The sequence below is a fragment of the Myiozetetes cayanensis genome, unplaced genomic scaffold (genome assembly GCF_022539395.1).
Source record: "Myiozetetes cayanensis isolate MyiCay16 unplaced genomic scaffold, myiCay2020 scf12, whole genome shotgun sequence".
Taxonomy (NCBI): domain Eukaryota; kingdom Metazoa; phylum Chordata; class Aves; order Passeriformes; family Tyrannidae; genus Myiozetetes; species Myiozetetes cayanensis.
The window spans coordinates 25,464,760-25,485,480 of record NW_026086826.1 but is presented as its reverse complement, the minus strand read 5'-3'; the positions used below and the strand labels follow the sequence as shown (position 1 = coordinate 25,485,480).

At 50.7% G+C, this 20,721-nt stretch overlaps 1 protein-coding gene across 1 annotated transcript in view; it reads right to left on the bottom strand.

Moving 5' to 3' along the window:
• Window positions 1-2,669: 2,669 nt before the first annotated feature.
• The window catches only part of LMX1A (LIM homeobox transcription factor 1 alpha), a 42,995-nt gene continuing 24,943 nt past the window's right edge, over window positions 2,670-20,721 (bottom strand). Inside the window, exons 4-9 of the mRNA XM_050307169.1 lie at window positions 8,679-8,911; window positions 3,755-3,924; window positions 3,528-3,605; window positions 3,348-3,417; window positions 3,043-3,219; window positions 2,670-2,830 (exon numbers count right to left, since the gene is read on the bottom strand). Of these exons, the coding sequence (XP_050163126.1) occupies window positions 2,670-2,830; window positions 3,043-3,219; window positions 3,348-3,417; window positions 3,528-3,605; window positions 3,755-3,924; window positions 8,679-8,911 (889 nt within the window). The remainder of the gene's footprint in view (window positions 2,831-3,042; window positions 3,220-3,347; window positions 3,418-3,527; window positions 3,606-3,754; window positions 3,925-8,678; window positions 8,912-20,721) is intronic.

The following is a 20,721-nucleotide window of genomic DNA, read 5'->3' as shown; positions in this document are numbered from 1 at the left end:
GTCTGTAAGACATGCATTTTATGGGGGTTTTAATTTGGGGGAAGCAATTTGGCAAGTGTAAATTGGTAGTTAGGCTGATGGAAAGCCAGACTGATGTACTTAAGCATTTTTCAAACAGGAGATAGCTGTGGGTGGGGAAGACACACCTTTTATCTTTAAAAGATAAAAAAACCCCAAACAAACCAACCCACACAGATTTAAACATCATGTTTTAAGAAATATTCAAGTGAGGAGAATTTTTAAGGCAATTTTAACTTCTACTTTTATATTGTAGGCCTGGGTGGTGTTTACTCAGCCATTGCCTACAGCTGTATTCCTGTACTCCACCTCTCCCAGATCTGCCCCTTTTCTTACACACCTGCTGTGTGTAAGCACATCTCCACCTCCAGACCCCAGTGACTATGAGCCTCACCCCAGCCCAGATCCCCTCTGCTCCAATGGCACCAGCCAAGTATTTCTCTAATACCACCAAGCCCAATGACAGAGAAACCTCAAGCCATAATTTCCCCAACCTGTCCACCACAAGTCCAACCTTTTTCCCTGCTGCTGTCCTGAAATAGAGCAAAACCCCAAATCAACCCAGGATATCCAGGCTGCTCCTAGGTTGCTCTTTATTTTACAACTTGTAAAATAAAAAGCACAAGATTCCTTCAAAGTCACACCATTTTAGAATGGTTTTTTTCCTGCATGTTGGACTTAGGAAACATTTTATAGCACGAGAGCAGCAGAACAGTGACTGATGAAGGGCAGTAAGGAAAACACCTTGTTTTGAACATCTCAGAAAGTGAGCTATGAATCCCAATGCCCATCCCCATTTGGTGGCATCAGCACATATTTATGTAACCTCTCCATGTCAGGGAGCTATGATGAGAGCAACTCATATTGGGAAACACCCACCCATACCTTTTAGGCAGTCCTACCATGGCATTGCTCACGGTCCTGCCATGAAGGGCTGGGATTCATAGTGATTCTTCACCCACCAGAAGAAGGTGACACACCACACAAGAAAAGACCAGGCTTTTTTTTTGTTTGTTTTTAACCAGAGATTTTTTTTGTCTTTTTAATTTCAACTTGGTACGTGATTTCTGACAGTGTGTCAGCATCTCCCACCGGGTCAGCCATCTCCAGACGCCGCTACATTCAGTGTCAGACTGTACAGTGGCGATGAGCCAGTATTTTGAGCCTCACAGTCACTTGCATGTCTTTATGGGTTGTCACTTACAATCATTTGTGAACAGCAGCACAAAAGGACACAACGCATGAAAATGAGAGTGGGGGTGAGGTGAGGGCCAGATGAAGGCTCGACCCTAAGGAGAACTTTCCCCAGGTTCCCACAGCTCCAGCAGGGGATGAACCTGAGCACAGGGTGGGAAAGACAGGGCTCTCCCTCCTTTCTCCTTCGCCCGAGGGGTGGTGACATGGGCTGTGGTGTTTTCCAGTGCCAGGACAGCAGCTCACACTGGTCTAGCACCCATATTTGAGAGCACGGGATGGGGTCGCTGGTGGATGCAGGCTGGGCCCCGCTGTGGGAAGGGGGAGGTGATGCAGAGAAGCACAGCTGAGCCCCGATGGGCTGGGATGTCCACCAGCTCCAGCACCGTTGTCCACCCCACACTGGCCTCCCGGACACATCCAGAAGTGGAGACAGGACCTGGCCACCACGTTGTCCCCATCAATCTGCTGGCAAAAGAGCAGGTTTCTGGAGGCAGCTCTGCATTGTGTTTCAACTGCACCTCAAAACCAGTGGGGCAACCTGAGAACACTGAAAATAACGAACCCCAGAACCCAAACCTATCTCCTGAAACGAACCGATGTTCCTTCCCTGCCCCTGGGCTTTTGCAACCTAAACATAACGTTTATAAAAAGTAAATTATTTCCTCTTATAACTTAAGTGCATTGAGTCTTTCCTTAAATATGGTTCACGCTGAAAATAAAGTTACTTTTGCTGTACAGTAAATTTCTGATAGACTTAGAAATAAACTTTGTTGATACAATCTGGCAGGTGTGGCCGTGTAGTACAACACTCACAGCCACGCAGCTCTGCACACACACACGTGCGTGCCCACACACACACACACATACACACACAGCCCCTTCCTCAGGGACAATGTTAGGGGTTTCTAGCTTTCTATATTCACATGGGAACATCTATCTTAAAAGTCCCTACGTTTAAGCAGCGAGCGCTCAAACTGGTTGAGGAAACATAGGGGAAAAAAACCAACCCTGCAGCAACATTTTCCCTCATGTTTCCTCAAAGCATTGTCAGCTTTTCAAATTTCAAAGCCCCGTTGATTCTGCAGGCTCTCTCCATGAAGATCAGCAGTTTGCTCTTTCCAAAGGTGGTATGGAGGGGATACGGTACTGGGATGCTCCCATGGGACATTCCCCCTCCCCCTGCCAAAATGAGAAATTTGTTTCCCCACTTGAAATTTGAAAATCCACCAGCCAGCTGCAAAAACCACTCCTGCCCCTAATCCTAGGCTCCTAAGAGAAACATGAAACTACGCAACCCATAACTTAACTCGCTCCTTGGGAATCCCAAGATACAACATATTTGACAGCATCCCAGCAGTGTTGCTTCTCCCTCCCTCCCAACCCCGAGGGCTCTGCAGCCCCTCCTGGGGCAGCACAGCGGCAGCAACTGCCCCATGCCAGGGACCACGCTGCACTCAGGAAGTGAAGTAGGAGTTCTGCATGGAGTAGAGGTGGTCGATGGGGTTTCCCACTCGTGCCTGGAGCGGCCCCGCGTCTGCCGTGGCGAGGAAGCAGTCACCCAGGTTGCTCAGTGAGGTATCATCGCTATCCAAGTCGTGGAAGAGGGGCTCAGCACCTTGGAAAGCAGGGAAGGAGTAGAAGGGCTTGAGAGCCTGCTTTCTCCTCCAGCACCTTAACAGTGCCTGGTACCCCCAGCTTTTGTAGCACAAGGTATTTTTAGGGGTGAGGGGATCACCAGAAATTGCTGCATCCTCCCACACATGCCCCCATCACAGCTCAGCATCTCTCTGAGGCAGAGGAGGCAAAAGGCAAATCCTCGAGCCCTACCGTAGGGATGCATGTGGTCTCCAGGCATTTGTGGTGGGGTGAGCCCTTGCCGGAAAGGGTCGGAGCTGTAGACACCTTGCTCCATGCCCAGCAGCTGCTGGGGCGGGGGCAATGCGGTGTAAGGGTTCAGCATCCCCTCCAGCCCTGTGCTGCCACCGCTGCCGCCGTTTGTCTGGCCTGAAAGATAAGATCAAGGCATCAGCACGGTCAGGCTGCTGCTTTTTGGGTGTCCCAACAACACTGGGAAGCCTGGAGATGGCTGGGAAACAGGGAGACCCCAAGCAAGGGGAGAGCTTAGGGAGTACCTGAGCTCAGGCGCTGCGTGTTTTGCTGATCCTGCTGCTGCTGCTGCTGCCTCCTGGCGAGCTTCTTCATCTGGGCAGGGAGAAGGGGGAAAAAAGGGAATGAAACCATCCCCTGGCCAAAGTCAGGAGGGAGGGAGCCTCAGCAACAGCCACTGCTGGGGGGTTACCCCTTGTACCCACCTTTGCTCGCTGGTTCTGGAACCAGACCTGCACCACCCGGACGCTCAGCCCTGTCTCCGCTGCCAGTGTCTCCCGCACCTGGAAGAGAAGAATGACAGCAGAGCCTCAGCCCACTCAGCTTTTCAGAGGGACTTCAGGAGAGAGAGCACTCAGGACAAGTCCTTGCCCAACATCCAGGACATCCATGAGGGCTGGAGGCGGCTGGGCACGGGCCCTTCTCCCCATACCTTCCTGCAGGGCTTGGAGGAGACCTCAAATGATGCCTTGAACGCCCTCCGCTGCTGCGTGGTCAGAATTGTCCGGGGCCGCTTGGGCCGTTTATGATCCTTCCCATCCTCAGTGCCCTTCCCTGAGGCTTGGCCCAGTTTGCAGATGCTGTCCTCATCGTCACTTTTGCCTAAAGGGGGGGGAAAAAGCAGGTCCTTTACAGTCAATGGGCCACACATACCATTTCCAGTGTGTCCAAAATAATCTGGGAGATTTGAAACAAGTTGGTGTTGGTGGGGATCTTCCTGTGAACGTGTATGAGAAGCTGAGGTTTGAGACTGGCTTCCCCATGGCAGCTCAGAGAGGGGAGAGCTGCTGTCACTTGTAGTCTGTGGTTGCTCAGCCAGCAGATGGGCTTGTGGGTTCTTCTTTTCCCCAACAGTCTGAGCAGTTGCAATGTGAAACTCTGGGACAGCTGATTTTCCCTTCATCAAACCCAAATCCCTGACTGCTCCTCAGGAATTTCCAGCCAGGTCACAGCTGGGGACATATCTGGACAGAGACACACAGGTCACATCCACGTGAGGGGACAGCAGACATCGAGAACTGCCTCTGGGGTTGTCCCCCAGCCCAGCTGGTGACAGACATTGGGTCCCACGGCCTGGGCAGCCCAGGCTGGGGAAGGTCAGGGTGCTGGGTGAGCAGACACGCTCAGAGGGGGCAACATGTTAGACAAGATACTCTCACAAACCCCTCTTGCTTTGTTCTACCATGGAGGACAACTCCATTTAGAGCACAGGCCTTTAATCACACTTGTAAAGGATGCCTTCTGGCCTATATTTCCCCCTTTTTGTGGAGTTTTAAATCTCCTTAGACAGAAGCCCAGGGTCCTTTAGGCTTCACCCTCAGGTACTCGCTGTGATGTGCTGCTCCACTGCATTCCCAGGCACTGAGCAGCACTCCCTGCTGCTCTCCACCACTCAGATCCACGGAGCTTTCAAGAAAGATCTGCTCCAGGAAAGTGGGCAGCCCTGCCCTGCCTCTTCCCAGCCCTCCTTGTTTACTGCATCACCACTGTGCTGATGACTTCACTTGTTCAGCTGGTGTGGGAAGGCTGTAACACAAGTTTGATAGCACAGGTCCTTTCCTCTCACTAGCTATAAATCACTTTAGAGCCTTTTCCAGAAAGTTCCTGTACTATTCGTTTGGGAATTGATAATGGAGATGAGGTGCTGGTTTGAGATACAGGTTGCAAGGCTGTGCTTGTCCCAAGTCCATCCCAGGGCTGCCGTGGCTCTGGGAATGCACCAGGGAATGTGAGCCTGACTCAGAGTAATTCATGGTGAAAACAGGCCAGGTCAAACCCTATGGCAAGAGGTAATTATGGATCATACATCAGGAAAGTGTAAATCCAACAGCAGCCCAGTTGGGAATGGGGAAAGATGGGAGAACATTTCCAGGGTGAGGGGTTGCAATGACCCCAGTGGAGCAGCAAAGATGCTCTCAGGTACCAGTTACCTCTTCCCTCTACACCAGTGGGCTCTCTCCTGGGCTCACCAGCCAATACAGAGACCTTCCCTGTGGGGAGGGCCAGGAGGGATGGGACAGACATGCTGGCAGTCTCCAGACAGATGGCCCTTGCAAACCAAGGCCTTGCTACTGCTCAGGCTCCCTGCTCACTCATGACACATCCATGGCATTCCCACAACAACAGGAAAGACAAAATTCTGTTTTCTTGCATGTCCCAGCACAAAGGACGTAGCACTGCAGCAGGTCTGAGAGCCCCAGCATTGGGGATGCCCAGGCTGTGGAGTCTCTGATGGTTAATGGGGCTGAGCAGCAGCTGATCTCTGTTCCACCGAGCTGCCTGCCCTCCTGAAACCCAAAGGGGTTTAATACCGATGGAAAGGTAGAGATTTTTACACATAATGTGAGAAGGAATGTCAACTGGCACCTGAACCCACTGGCACCCTAGCACGAAGTGAGCACCCCACTCCCCTCCAGCGTGAGAGGGGCAGAACCCAGCATGGCAAAGCCACAGGCTCAAGTTGTCTATCAAGTCCATGATGCTCAAAACCCACTCCAAGGGGGAAAACAGAGCAGCCCCTCTGAGCCCTCCCCCTGCCAACACCTGCTCCCCAAATCCCTCCAAGTGTCAAAGGAAAAGTGAAGCCGGATTTGGCGGGGTATTACTTTTAATTAACTCTCCCTTTCAAGCCTTTCCCCACTGAGGAGGGGGTAGAAATTAATGAGTGTCTGGGGCTGCCCCTGACGTCACCTGGGAAGGGGCCGGGGCGATGGATATTGTGCAGTGTGCCCTCGGTCCGACCCGCCGAGCCCACATCCCGCTGCCGGGGCCAGGACATTCCTCGCTGAGGAGGATTTAGGGAGAGGAGAAATGTTAGGACGCTTTTAATTGGAAAGCAGGGTCCTCTTTCAGAGGGGCTTGTTTACTCAGGCTGGGCGGCGGAGGCTTGGGGGAGGCAGTAATTGAAGCGAGGGTTTGGGAGATTACAGACAACATATGGCTCGCTTTTTATCTGTGCTTTCTCATAAAGTGGCCCTTGGTGCGCGGCAGCCGGGGGGAGGGAGGGTGGGGGGCTTCAAAGCAGCAAGGGGGGACAGGGAAGAGGTTGGACAAGCACATCGCTGCCGGTGAAGGGCATCTGGGAATGGGGCCAGAGTGGGGACACCCCTCTGCATCCCCCAGCATGGGGTCCTCAGGGGAGGATGCAGCAGGAAAGGGAGAAGCCACATCACACTGACCATCCATGTGGGATGTGTACCTGGGCTGCCCCCAGCTGTGCCACTGTCCCCAGAGCCACGCAAGGCAAACTGCTGGTGCCCACCAAAAGCAGGCAGGGATGGCGGGGGGGCTGAGCTATGGGGCCTGTGGGGAGATGGGAAGGGTCGGGACCCCCCAGTCAGAGGCTGCCAGGGGATGTCAGGGGCTTTGGGTTGGGTTTCCGACCAGCCAAGGGGTTACTGTGCCCTTTTGACTCCCACACTGGCCCTTTGCATCCCTTAGCGCTCAGCTGGAGTTTCTACTGAAATAAGTATTTTCCTTGGAGGTTTTTGCTAAGTCAAAGCTCTTGGTTTGGCTGGAGCCCCTGGCAGCAGGGCTGGAGCACAGGCCAATGAGTCGCTGGGGAGGAACAGCTCCCCAACCTTTCCCAAACTGCCCTTTTCCCCCACTAGGAACAAACCCAAACCATTGTGGCCAATTTACTTACTCTGTTGCATGACATCTCCTCATTGGTTCCCATTTTAACTGAAAGACTTTGCACATCCCAGAGGAAAACATAATAATTCTTCAATCAGTTAAGGACTTTCCCAGGGATAAGCATGCTGGATCCTCCTGCACTCCTGCCTCTCCAGCTCCTCCAGCACTGGACCATCACTCACCAGCTTTCCCCAGCCACCTCCTCCCATGGCCTCACTCTGTTTTTTAAGTATCATCACTGTTACTTGGAGGGAGGATTCTTTTTCTCCTGAGCAAGTGGGTTGCAGAGCTCAGACAGAACCCACACAGGCAGTGCTGCAAGGCAGCCAGGCTCTCATTGCAGAGGAGCACAGTATTAAAGAGAAATATGGGCTTTGGGCAATTTTTGCTCCAGATCTACCAAAACCATCCCTGTTCCTTCACACATCATCTCCCAGCTACAGCATTCCAGTGCCTGGCAGAGAGCACCAGGCTTTGTCAAGTCCATGCTTCACACCTTAACTCCACACTCCTAATCTTGATTTCTACTTTTTAAATTCCAGTGGTTTGCTTTAGCAGGGAAAAGACAGCCCCCTGCCAATTGCTGGCAGCCCTTTACAGAGCATGGCATTTTAAAGGTAAGTCCTTCCCTCTGCAAAGCAGATTTTCCCCCAGTGAGGGTTTTTAAGAGGAGTTGAGAGAATCAGGCATGGGGCTTGCCACTCTGGTGAGGCACAGTGCTCTGTGGGGACAGCATTAACACGAGCATATCTGCTAGCAGATCATTTCCACCCCCCTGGTCCCCAGTGCTAGGCTTTCTTACTAAATTTGTCTTCCTGGGAAACATTTGGATTTGGTTTGTACTGACTGTGGATACATATTTTAATGTTGATCTGATGCTCTGGGCAACCTAAGCCGGCTGTGTCACCTTGGCTGGAGCAGGATGTCGGCCCCCTGCCCACCTCCAGCTGTGGTGCCACCTCTCCTGCAGTCCCCCTTGGCTCTGCAGTGTTCCCACAGGGTCACCATGCCAGCTCAGCAGGCTGGTTCTAGCCGTCAACTGCCTGGGAAGCTGCTGGGGACACAAGATTTGCAGTTTCCCTGCTGCCAGCTCACATTTTAGCTCCGTGACTCAGTTTCCCCTGGTTATTAAAAAAGGCGAGTACAGCAGAAGCAGCTCACTTCTTTCACTCAGCCTTTCCACAGTCCCAGGCAAGGGCAGTGAGGCACAGGGGAGGGACACAGGTTGAGCCCAAAGTAGTCAGTGGAATGCTTGGAACTGTGATTTTTTTTAGGAAGAAATCTCTCATTTAGAGTGTATTTTACCAGGGGCAGCTCTTCCATTTCCCCAGGTGAGGAGGTGTGACAGGGCATTTCAACCAGTATGACTCTTCCTCCCACAACCGGGGAGGCTGTACACCACTAAGGATGGGATGCTGGTGCCCTGCACAGGCCAGGATCACAAACTCTCACAGAAATGGGCCTAATGAGATGGGATGGTCCACAGAGCATCCTCTATCCATACAGCCCTTCCACTGCCAAGGTCCCAGCTCAAGCCCTTGCCACTGAGGTGGGAGAGACTGGCTGGAGGATCCGACAGTGCTTATAGAGCTTTTCCCTTCAGACAAGAAGGTAGAAGTTCCAGGCAGCGAGCCCAAACCTCACCTCCAGACCCCACCGTGCTCACAGGGGCCTCAGAGTGTGACCAGCCAGGGAGACGCCGGGCGCGGGCGGCCCCTTACCAGAATCCGTCAGAGCCGGGCTCACCAAGCTCAGCAGCTCCCGCTCCTTCTCGTAGTCGCCCTTACAGAGGAGCTGCCCCTCCTTCAGCACAAACTCATCGCCCTTCTGCAGGCGCCGCTCGCAGACGCAGCAGCAGAAGCAGCGCAGGTGGTAGACACTCTTCTGGGCGCGCATCACCAGCTCGCTGGGCGTGATGGCCTCCAGGCACCCGGCACACTTCACTGCAAACAGCCTGGGGGAGCAAGAGGAGATCCCACTGTCACACCCAGCTGCACACGGAGATGCTGGGGACAAGGGAGGGGGCACCCATGGTGGGGAGATAGGCATTGGCACAGGATCGCAGTGACACCCCCTTGGTGTTTGGATTGTGTTGAGGGGCTGGGCACAATGGTGCTGACAGCCCTCAGTGACACAGAAACGTGCTGCGAGTGCTGCACACCTGCCTTGTGCCAGCAGGGGATGCTGCCTTTGGGTCAACTTCAGCAGTTTTGGTTGACCTGTTACCAGATGCTTACCACGAATGCAGTCAAGTGATGACAACCCCAACATCCAGATGCCCAAGGTAAAAAACAGATGCCAAACCCAAAAGCCCAACAGGTGGTAGCTCCCCCAGCTACCATTACCACAGGACACAGGACACAACACATTCACATGAGTTTTATCAAGCCAGCTCTACATGTCCACCTGCCTCCAGCTCATGCCTAGATCTAAGGAGATGCTGGAGATGGCAATGGGTTCATTCATACCTCTCCACAAGCACCTACAGGAAGCATCTGCACTGTCAGTCACTCACAAACTACCCCATTGCTCTGGCATGGGTCACTGGAACAGCCCCTTTCCCGCTTGCAAACACATCAGGAATGTCTAATATATCATTAAAATCTCCATGGCAGCAAATTTAGGGTTAAGGTCAGTGACAGACTGAAGACTTGATGTGTCAAAAGGAAAAGAAAAAGCTCAGCTTATTCCTTGACACTGATGTGACAGCGTTTGAGGCATCCCTAATTAAATTGTTCCCAGGTTTCAACACACTGGCTTTAGACTTAAAAGCCAATAATAATAACAGCAGTAACACTTTCGACTGAAACAGAGCTTTTCTTTCTTCAGCTTTAAAGGTTCTAACTGAGAATGATCAGTGATTTACAGTTGGGGAAACTGAGGCAAGAAAAATGGAGGTGGCAGCATTAGTGTTGGACAGAAAGGATCTGGAGGCACCTGGAATTAACCCTGGGCTAGATATTTTAAGTGAATGGGATATTTTACCTAATAGAGATGTTTGAAGGTATCAAACCAGAACGTCTTTGCCACCCTCAGATGTCTGAATTCTTGGCTTGGACCCCATAAAATAAAAAAAGTACTGTTTACCCAGTCTTGTTCAAAATATCTGTGGGAACTGGACATTTTTAGTCCCCTGTCTTGACAACTTTAGCCCAGAAAGAGAAGTCAAAAGTCAGCACACATCCTGCAGAGGTTATCTCCGAGCATTGCCCGAGTCCCAGCCTGGGGGTGCCTCAGGGACCCACACAGGGAGTGCTGCATCCAGTCTTCCACTGGTCCCAGACAGCTCCCATTTCCACAGTCCTCATATCACGTGTCATCCCTGGGGGAGATGTTCAGGGGCTGGGGCTGGTTAGGGAGGGGATGGGCAGTCCTGCAGCCACCAGTAAGCTTTCAATCCTTTCTCTTTCTTTAGCCGATACAAAAAGCACACAGCAAATGTGCCAAATCAGCCCCATCCCTACAAGAAGATGACCAGATGTAAGCAGAACCCTTGCAGGAAAACCATCAGAAAATGGGGATCATTTAAAGAAGTTTTTGTGATGAACAAAACAGGGAGATGGAAGCAGAGCAAGGCACATGCAAGTCTTTGTGTCCCAGAGGTAGGTCCCAAGGCGAAGGCAACCATAACACCAGAGATGCTGCAGGACTCTGAAGGTACCAGGGCAGACTGACACCCACCAGCAGTGCCCGACAGCTTTTAGGGCTGGGTGTCAGCACATGGGCTATGCCTGTTCCCTCCTAGGTCTCCCCCAAACAGCGGTGCAGATAACGTGGTGCATCATTCTCCCCATGCCAACCAAATCCTGGGCACACTCAACAAATTGTAGCATGCCCAAAGAAGTGGAAAAGGGGTATTATAAAGCCTTTATAAAACACTACAGTCACCATAGAAAGTGAAAATCATCAAAGAAAAGGTGGAGGTTAGGGAGTTTATAATTTCAGATATTGCCATTAGTAGCTTTTATTTTTCTACATTCAGCTTTAATTTCCAAGGTTTACATACAACTGCCCGTCTCTTAGATCTGTGTATTTTCAACATCCCTATGACTGCCCTGGGAGGAGAGGAATGTATATTCCCTTGAAAGCATCCTTTCCAAAAGGTCAATTTTTCTTATTCCAGCTCCATAAAACACTGCCTTGTGTTAATATTTCTGTAGTCGCTTCATCTTTAATTATGTCTCTTTTATGTCAAAGTGGAGGCGATTTGTATTTGTCTGGTAACACATTCTCATCCTATTTAAATTATGTTTAAGCCCTACCTGTTGGGATTACTAACTGTTCTCAGTAATAAAATATTGATAAGTTAATACATTACTGCTATCTAATCTTCATAAATGAATGCGCCCAAAATTTGTTTCCAGGGCACTTATTAGAGAGCCACAAACCTTTGCCAATCAGCATCAGCCCAGTGATGGATGTTTCCAAGTCCAAAGCATGTTGCAAAGCAGGAAGGTGTGAGTTTCAACTAAATGACTGCCTAATACTAGATGCATAAAGCCATTTATTTCCCAACTGCTCAGTCCCCAACAGCTCTCACTGAGGGGTGCCAGTCAGACTGGGAGTCTTTCACTGCAGGACTTCCCCTTCCCTGGGCAGTGTGAGATGCAGAGAAATCCCCATAAAACCTCTTCCATAGCGGGAAACCATAAAGAGCTCCTTATAAACACACAATAAACTGAGACCTTAGGTGCTAGAATATCACAGACAGAAAAAGCACAGCCTACCAGGGGTAGTAACAGAGAGGGAGTACGGGGCCTTGCTGGTGTCCCAGGTCTCTCGAGCCCTGGACAACACTAGCTACTCTACAGGGACTGGGAAACAACAGTATGTGTGGATAACCCCCTGCACAGATAACCCCAAAAATGAAAACCCCCACAAATGGATAACACCACATGTAGATACTCCCAATCAGTAACAACCCCGTACAGGATAAGTCCAGCATGGATAACCCCTACATGGATAACCCAGCTGAAACATTCTTGGTCAGCCTGAGGTGGGGCTGAAGAAAAATTTTCTTCCAGCACCGGATCTAGCAATTAATTTAACATTTTAACCTGAGCAAGACACACCAGCCTGGATCCAGAGGTTTACCTTCATCTCTAGGATCTTTAGCTCTGTGTCCAGCTCCCTCCTGCTGCAAGCAGGCCACAGAGCAAATGCCATCTCTTCTCCCCTCTCTTTGTGCCTCACTGCATCTGTGGAGGGGACTTTGAGATTACATTTCCCTGCAGGAGGCTGAACAGAAGAGAAAGAGGACAGGTTGTGCTGAGAGACTTCAACTTTAAACCAAGGGCAAATTACTACCCTCTGAATTGCAACGGGAGCACCTTCACTTCTGCCATCCTTGGGGTGCTGCCAGCTTTAGTTCTCAGTAGAGGATTTTTCCCCTCCCTAGGCTGGGGTTCCAAAGGTAAGTCAGGTCTGGCTGGCAGCAGTGGGTTTGTTTAGCCAGGTGGGAAGCAGGAAGGCACAGGCCAGGGCACCAGGCAGGGAGACCTGCTCAGCACTGGGGTGCTCGGTGGAGTCCCAGCCTGTCATCAGCAGCTCAGTAAACACCTCATCAAAGCGATGACAGCAAATGTTTGTAAATGAAAAAAAAAACAAACAACTTAGGAGGAATTGGAACAAAAAAATGATGATGTGAGCAATTTTTATCACAACACGCAGCCTTTCGTGTCTGATCTTAAAAATGTTCCTGTATTGATTAATCTGCTTTTTTTTTTTCTTTTCTGATGTTTAGGTCTGTTTTGAAACGACAATCTGCTGTTTAGAAACAGAAGGGTGCTTTCAAGAAAATCTTGAAGAAAAATATTTGGGCATTTCCAAAAGCGCAACATTTCTGATGCACTTTAGATATCCCCCCTTCCCCAAGATGAGGTCCACTTCACACCATTCCTCTTTCTCAATAAAGCATCTCAGTCCTCTCCTTAGGGGTTTTCCATCCACACAGCATCAATGAAACCTAGAAATGTCGAGGTGTGGCCGAAGCCACCTCTGGGGTGGTGCATCCCATGTCCCTTCCCAACGTGCCGATGGAGCGGGTGCAGTGCAGGCAGCCCCGGTTTCCCATCGGAGCCACCACCCCCTCTTTCTCCCTTTATTTTGAGGTGACAGGCTGAAAGGGGCCGTGATTGACGGGCGCTTCCCGGCTGCTGTCTGTCTGCGTGCGCCGCATACAAACACAGCCCTGCGGAGCCTCCCCGGGGAGGGGCCGGCGGGTCAGGGACACCGATATTAAATACTGATGGACAAACCTCAATCGCTGCGCCGAGAGTTGGCTCAGGCAGCGCGTAAGGTGAGGCAGCTCTGCTGGGAGGAGGGATACCTTCCTCCCTGCCTGCACCAGCCTCCCAGGGATGCGATGAGAGGCATCGGGGCAGCCCCACAGGCTCCTGCTGGAATGGGTACTGATGGCACCGGTCCCTACAAAGCAGCTGCCCTGCTCACCTCCCTGCCAGGACTGCCCACAGCAGATCCAGAGGGGTGCTGGGCTTTCCAATACTTCTGTGCAGAGACCTGACCAACTCATCTCCTGCTCTCACCACGGCCCAGGAGGAGCCTGAGCAAATCCTGAACTTCAGGGCTCTGCAGGGAGTGAAGACACTGGATTGAATTGTCTTGGTCATCTTCTCACTCACTGTCACTTGTTGGAAGGGGGGAAAGCAGCACTCAGGTTCTCACTGCCACCAGGCTGGCAGTGGAAAAATGCCAGTCGCTGTCAACCCTACACCCATGGCCTGGGAAAGAGCCGCTGTCCTGCTGCTGCTGGGCTCATGTCACCCTGTCCCCGCTCTGGCCCCTGAGGGGCAAATCTATGAGGTAGAGGTAATGGACTGTAGCCAAGCAGGAAGGGGGATGGATGCACCCCCACATGTGGTGCCAGTGAGGGCATCCCCCGGCTGCAGCCACGGGGGACCACGTGGACCCGTGGCCCTGGCAGGAGGGGTGCTGAGGCCATGGGAGCAACATGGAAAGGTGGTTGAGTCCATCTCAGTGCTATGGAGAGCAGGCTGGCACATCCTGGGGATTCAGAAGGCAACTCAGCACCAATGATCTCGGGGATCTCCAGGGATCTGGGTTCCCAAGCTGAGGGAGGAAATCACCCACAACCACCCTTGTTTCCCTCGCTGCGCAACCGAAGCCTCGGAGAACTCTCCAGTGGGATGGAGGAGGGATGTTTTCCCCAGGGCTCTTCTCCTGACCCTTCCCCGTCTCCCGGCTCCCTCCCCCCCACCCCGAGGCGGACAAGTGTTCGCTTTACTGCCTGGCAACGGGGCCGGGGCTAAGCTCGCTAAAATATGAGTGTTTTTTGGCTGGAGTACCAGAAGGCTGCAGTCCTACAGAGAGAAAAAAATTGAGCACTCCATGCCATGGCTCCAGAAAGGGGGAGAATTAGGTTTCACACCGAGCAGGCTGGACCATGGCATTCTTTAGTTAATGCTTAACAAACGCCCAAACAAAAGCGGCCAACTTTGCTGCATGTTTGTAAAATGTATTCTCAGCAGATTCGGGTTTATTGGAGAATTCACTCACTTTGCAGCAAGTGGTATTTTCCTTTTTTTTTTTCTTTTTTAATTTCCCTTCTCCTCCCTCCCCCCCCAGCTCAAGCCCTTCTCATTCCTGCTGCCTGAATGCATCTTCCGACACTTTGAGGGGACATGGCAACCAGGCTGAAATGGGTTTATTTCATCCCAGGGGCTGACGTGAGCTCGCCTCTGTGGCCCCAGGGTGCAAGTTCTCCCCAGGGTCCAGTGAGCCACTGCTGACAACTGGGAACAGGGAGTCCAGAAAGCCAAGCCTTGGCCTCTTGGAAATTCACCCCGAGCAGCTCGCTGGTGGCTGCCTTCTCTGAGAGGCCAGGAAAGCAAGGCAGGCAGGTAAAGCCTGAGAGTCCTGCTTTTCACCTTTCTTCACCTAACCCAGCTCTCTTGTGGTCCAAACCCAGTGGTTCTACCCCATCCAGAATCCTATTCTGCCATTTATCCCAGCCCTGCACACCTCCTTGGAGAGCCCATCATGGCAGAGGATGCCAATAAGCACAGTTTGTTTTCAACAGCAGAGGCAAAGTCAGGGATGGATGTTGTGTGGAGGAGGGGGACACCCACATCCAGGGACCCCTGAGGCTTTGAAGGGGTTAAACTGGGGGGTTCCATGCATGGGTATTCTGCAGGAGCATCTCTAAACAAGCTCTAGCCCTCATGGAAGGACCTAAGCAGCTCCTCTGGAGCCTGGTGCCTTGGCAGAGGACACTGGTGATGAGGGACACACTGGGGAGGTGGTGGCAGAGAGGAAAGGAGGGCAGAAGAGGAGAGGGGGATTTTAACCCTCCTTCTGCTACACATGAACCATCCAAGTTTTTCCAGGAAAGGGTACCTTCATCCCTGCCTCCTGAATGAGGTCCAAAAGTGGTCACTTAACACCTCCCTGGGCCCTCCAGAGACCACGCTGTGACACAAGGGGCACTGCTAGAATGATAGGGTTAAGTAAACAGACAAACAAAGCCTTTCCAGCAAACTGCGGCTGCCAAAATACACCAGAAACCCTCAAGCCTTCTCCACATTGAAGTAAAAGGTCGAGCAAGTACACAGCTTCAAAGGCTGCTTTGAGTTGCTCCATTTCTGATCAAGGACATACTAGTAAGACTTTCGCCAGCAAAGTCCTATAGCAGCTGATGGCTCCATGTCCCCTCCAGAAGCCCGATAAAAATCCTCTGCTGATTGCAGGAACGGCCAGAAAGTGATCTCCTGGGCAAGGCCAGCAGAACAAGACCAAAGTGCTGATTTTCTCCCTGTTTCCCTAACGGTTGCTTCTTTCTGTGCCTGCCCCCCCGCACCCCCGCCTCCCCCCCCCAATAACAGTGTGTAGCATCAGGCAGGGAGCTGGTCCCATCCCAACAACAATCAAGCACCTGGTTTTGGAGGCAAGAGGCTCACAGGTAGGAGGGGGAGAGGCACATACATCACCACATCCAAGCCCAAATGCCCTCCCAGTGAAGACAACCCAAGGATCAATCCCATTCAGCCCCCAGCACAGCAGTTCTGCATCCAAGGGATGCATCTCCCACCAAGCTGAATTTTGAGCAGCCAACCCCCTCAGCCCCCCCGTTGCCCCCAAGAAAACAGGGATAATTGAAAAACCACAATATCACTAGTCAAATTTAATATTGAGAGTGAGTGAGCGGGAGCCAGAGGTCAGAATTAATTACACCCCACCATATTTCAGCACGCTGCTGCAGCTCCGTGTCCTTTCCTTGGGGAGCAGTGCTTCCACAGAGAGGTCGACAGACATTATTAGAAAGGACTGATTTAAACGTACCCCCAGGAGCTTTTCAGCTTGTCTCTTCAGAGCCTTTGTTTGTACTGAGATTAATGGAGAGGCAAATGATGGAAAAGCAAAGTCACCAGGAGCAAGAGGATGTGCCATTGCTGCCGCCACCACCCCGATTTGGCTGGCTTTGCCAGTAGGGTAGGAAAAACCAGGGGAGAAGGAAATGCTGTTCATGTAGTTCATTTTGTGGATAAAAATGAATTTTTTTGGTTTTCTAAGAAATAGATATCCTGGCTAAAACCTCCTGAGGGTTGGTTTTCCTACCCCCTTGGGGATTTTACACACACGCTGGTTTTTTGACATTTCCCACCACCATGGGGGAAGCAGCAATTTTCATTCTGCTCCAGCTTAAGGTACCTTCTCTTGCAAGTCATTATATTTGTTTCTGATATTTTTTAAACTTCTGTAATGGAAAATTAGTATGGACATAAAACAAAATTAAACCTTTCTATTTTCTGTTCTTATTTTCAAAAGGAGGGCTACGAAAAAAAAAGGAAAAGGAAAGGAAAAGGAAAAAGGAAAAGGTGTTCGGATCAAACAGAAAAATCTCCTTCCTTGGGCACAGCCAGCACTTGACTGGTCCCAGCCCTGAGCAACCTGATCCAATATCCAAGTCAGCCCTACAACAAGCAGAGGAAGGACTGGGGACTTCCAGTTCCTTCCAGCCCCGACTCCTCCATGATGCCATAAATTTATCTCCACCTTGTACCAACAGGTTCAAAAAGGGAGCAGGTAAATCCAGGGGACTGAGTTCAACACCAGCTGGTCCCACAAGTCCAACCTCACCCTTAGGACCTCCCCCACATCCCTTCTGCTTGGGGCAGCAATCCTCCCCTTTGGGGGGATTTCCCAGAGCATCACCATCAAGGGTAGTGCGGGTGGACATGAACTGGGTCCAGCAGTGCCACCGGCACTGGGGCTCCCAGCTGCTCTCAAGTCTCCTAGGCTACAATCAGGGCTTGTGTTTTCCTTTATTAAACAGAAAACCCATGTTCCCCCACAAGGACTCTCTGAGCTCTCAGGGATGGGGCTGCAGGAGCTGCCGTTTCCCAGGCGTTTAAAATTCACAGGGTGTTCGTGCTGATGTGCCAACGCAGCGAATTCTCATTAGGAGGTGGCCAATATCCTGTCGAGCTTCCCGATGCTCCAGCGGCTGTAAAAACCGCTCGGCTGTATAAAAGCTAAACAGAGTAAACTAAGTCGGACGCAGAGACCAGCTGCTTCAGACCAGCTCGGCAAACAGAGATCCGCGGGAGTGCACCGGGCGCTGCCGGCAGGGAGATATCGTTCTCCCGGCTGGGTTATTTCTTGCCTTATCTTTTATTTCCCTGCGCTCCAGCTCACCCTCAAGCGGGGTTTTGCATAAATATCATCTGCGTGTGTTGTCAGGTTGTTGGGATGGGGCTGAGGCTTTTTTTTTTTTTTTCCAAGAGCATTTCCACAATGGGAAGCAGCTGTTGTGGTTAACGGGTTGCTCCAGAGCAAAAGCTGTGCTGCACATCGAGATATCTCAGAAGAGGCATCCTTCATACATAGCTCTGTGCACTAGAGAGCACTATAACATGTGTTTCCATGAAGTTTGTTAACTACTCGGCTAAACAAGCATACTGGAAATGCCAGAGGAATATGCTCTGGAATGAATGGAAATATTAATCTAAAAAGACATTAAATTTAAGCCATCTTTTTTTCCCCCCTCTGCTCCACTGAGCTCATGTTGCTGCACTCTTCTAGCGTGTGCTCTCGGGATGGGGTTTTGGGAGAAACAAATGCTTGGGGTGTATTTTCCAACCTTGTGGCACCTGAGACAGGGATGAGGTAACAGATGATGGCACATGGGGGGGTTTCTCATGCCATCGGTGGTGCGGGGACACAGCAGAAGAACCAGCCTGGCCGTGGGCAGCAGGTCATCAACTGGGATCCCTGCAAGCAACCTGCTCCCAAATGACATCTTGTGTGTGGAGAACCAGAGCTGCTCTGCCTTTCATGGGCCTGAGCTACAACTTCCCAGAGGTATTAAGCATCTAAGGGGTTCAGTAAACCCTGAGGGGCTCAGTTGGAATAAACAGGAATAGAGCTTCAGGAAAATTTGATTATCAAGTGCTCAAAACTTGCTTGCTTCTCTAGAGCTTTTTCCTCTTCAGTCTCAGGACGTTTGGGAGGGAAGTTTACATTTTTAGCCAACACACTCCTAAAAAATTCAGTAATACACCAATGCAAATTCAAACCTCACCTCGATTTCTGTGTAGCAACTGTATTTTAATGTGACTTCAGCAGCCATGAATGCACCCCAAAAAAGGCTCTTCTGCCAGTAAATGAGCAGCAGTCTCAGATCCTGACATAATCTGAGGGGTCAATAACCTCCATGAGGAGAAGATACTCAGAAAGATCCAAAGTAGTCTAAAGCTGCTCAGTGCTGGAGCTGGTTAAGAGTTTTCCCATAAAATCATTTCCCTTCATTCTGCTTGCTCTATTTTATACAAATATATATATATATACACACACACACACACACACACATATATACATACATTTAAGATTTTTTTCTGAAAAATCTCAGCTTTCCACAGTTCTTTTAAATTCAGCCATGAGCCCAAGGGAACCTCTCTGGTTCAAGCTGCTTGGGTGCCGAAGGGCTGTGCCTTGTGCCTGTTTGCCTTGTGGAAAACAGGGACAAAGCCTGGGTTGGACACCATCTCACCACTTCCTACCCAAACGTTTTTATGGAGTTTTTTGATCTGAAAAGATGTATTTTCTTTTTTTCTTTTGCCTTAACTATTTTGATTTTCACACCAAGGCACGCTGAGGCTGAGCACTGACATGCTGCAATGTCCTTCCAGGCAGGAACTATTGATGCTCAGCCCCACACACCTCTCACACCACACAGCATCCATGGCATTCCCCAGTGTGTTCCATCGCCAGGGCACCAGAGAAGGCTGAGTAGGGACGTCGGAGCAAAGACCAGAGACCTCGACAAGGGGAGACAAGAGTGGATGGACAGCCCTGTGCCCTGTACCACCACTGGGTTTATCCCACAGTCACGGTTGCAGGGGTGTGGGGATGGTGCCAGCTTGCCAGGCTACCTGAGACAGGTCCCAGTGCTGCCAAGGCACCAGGATGAGCTTTTGATGGATTAGAGGGCAAAAGCAAACACACTTTCTCTAGGAAACAGGTTCCTGCCACTTGTCTGCTCAGGGTTATCACAGCGTCAGGGGCAGCAGCCCTTCCCAGCAGCCTCCGGCAGCCGTAGAGGCAGGATATTACTTTGTTGCTTATTCATTTTATTGCTTCTGCTTTCTAAATATTTGCTTGGCAGGGAAAGGATTCCCTTTACACCGTATCTGTTTTTACAGGTCAATTGAATTTCTGGCGCTCTCAATCCCTCTTTCCCTCCAATTGCATTTGCAAAACAAATATTGGTTGTACCAATTAGCTGTGAACCCCTCGTGGAAGATATCTCAATGCCTTCAGCTGGGAGAAGGCTCTCGCAGCTACTGGATATGCCAGAGGGATAGGAGTCCACAGAGCAGCAATATCAGGGTAGGGCTCTGCAACCCCCCAGCAGAACCCTCTGGAAGACAACAGCAGGAATGACATTGCTAATTCTATTAGCTAGAAGGCAACACCTTTGAAGGGTATTAAATTGAAACTGGGGTGTCCTCTCACACCTAAGACAAGTGTAAACTACTCTGTGCCTACTGTTAACTCTAGAACCTAATGATTGCAACCAAGGGAGACCACAAACAGCACCAACAGCAACCACAAATATATCCAGGCAGGAGGTTAGATCTGCTAAACCACAAAGCCACCCCCTCCAGCAGAAGCCTCATGTCTTTCACTGCCACACTAAACACACCAGCTCATTCATTAATGGCATGAAGCTCTGTCAGGGGAAGTTTAGTTTGGATATTGGGAAAAGATTTTTCACCCAGAGGGTGGTCAGGCACTGGAAAAGGTTCGCCAGGGAAGTGTCACAAGTGGTTGCAAGTCTGCCAGAGTTCAACAAGTGTTCGGACAACACTCTCAGGCACCTGGTGTGATTCTTGGGGCCATCCTGTGCAGGGTCAGGAGTCCTTCCAACTCATGATTCCATGATTTGGGCAGAGATGGGATAAGAAAGACACCTCCCTCTCACTACTCAGGTGTTGGGAAGTTCCTTCTTTTTCTTCCCCCTTTTGTCTGGTGCAAGATAAGCAAGAGGCTTTGGGTAGCAGCATGAACACAGTTCTCCTGCCTGCCCCAACATCACTTGCTCTATGGAAAAGTTGGCAGATGCCTTTTTTTTAAGGGATGGACTAGATCGTAATGATAAAGGAGTGCATTCTGGGGTGCTTGGCTGCAGAGCAAAAGACCATGCTGACACCTCTTGGCAAATCACATCCTTTAAATGAAAAAGTCTTTCCCCAAGCATATCTTTAGGGCTTCCCTATGCAGTGC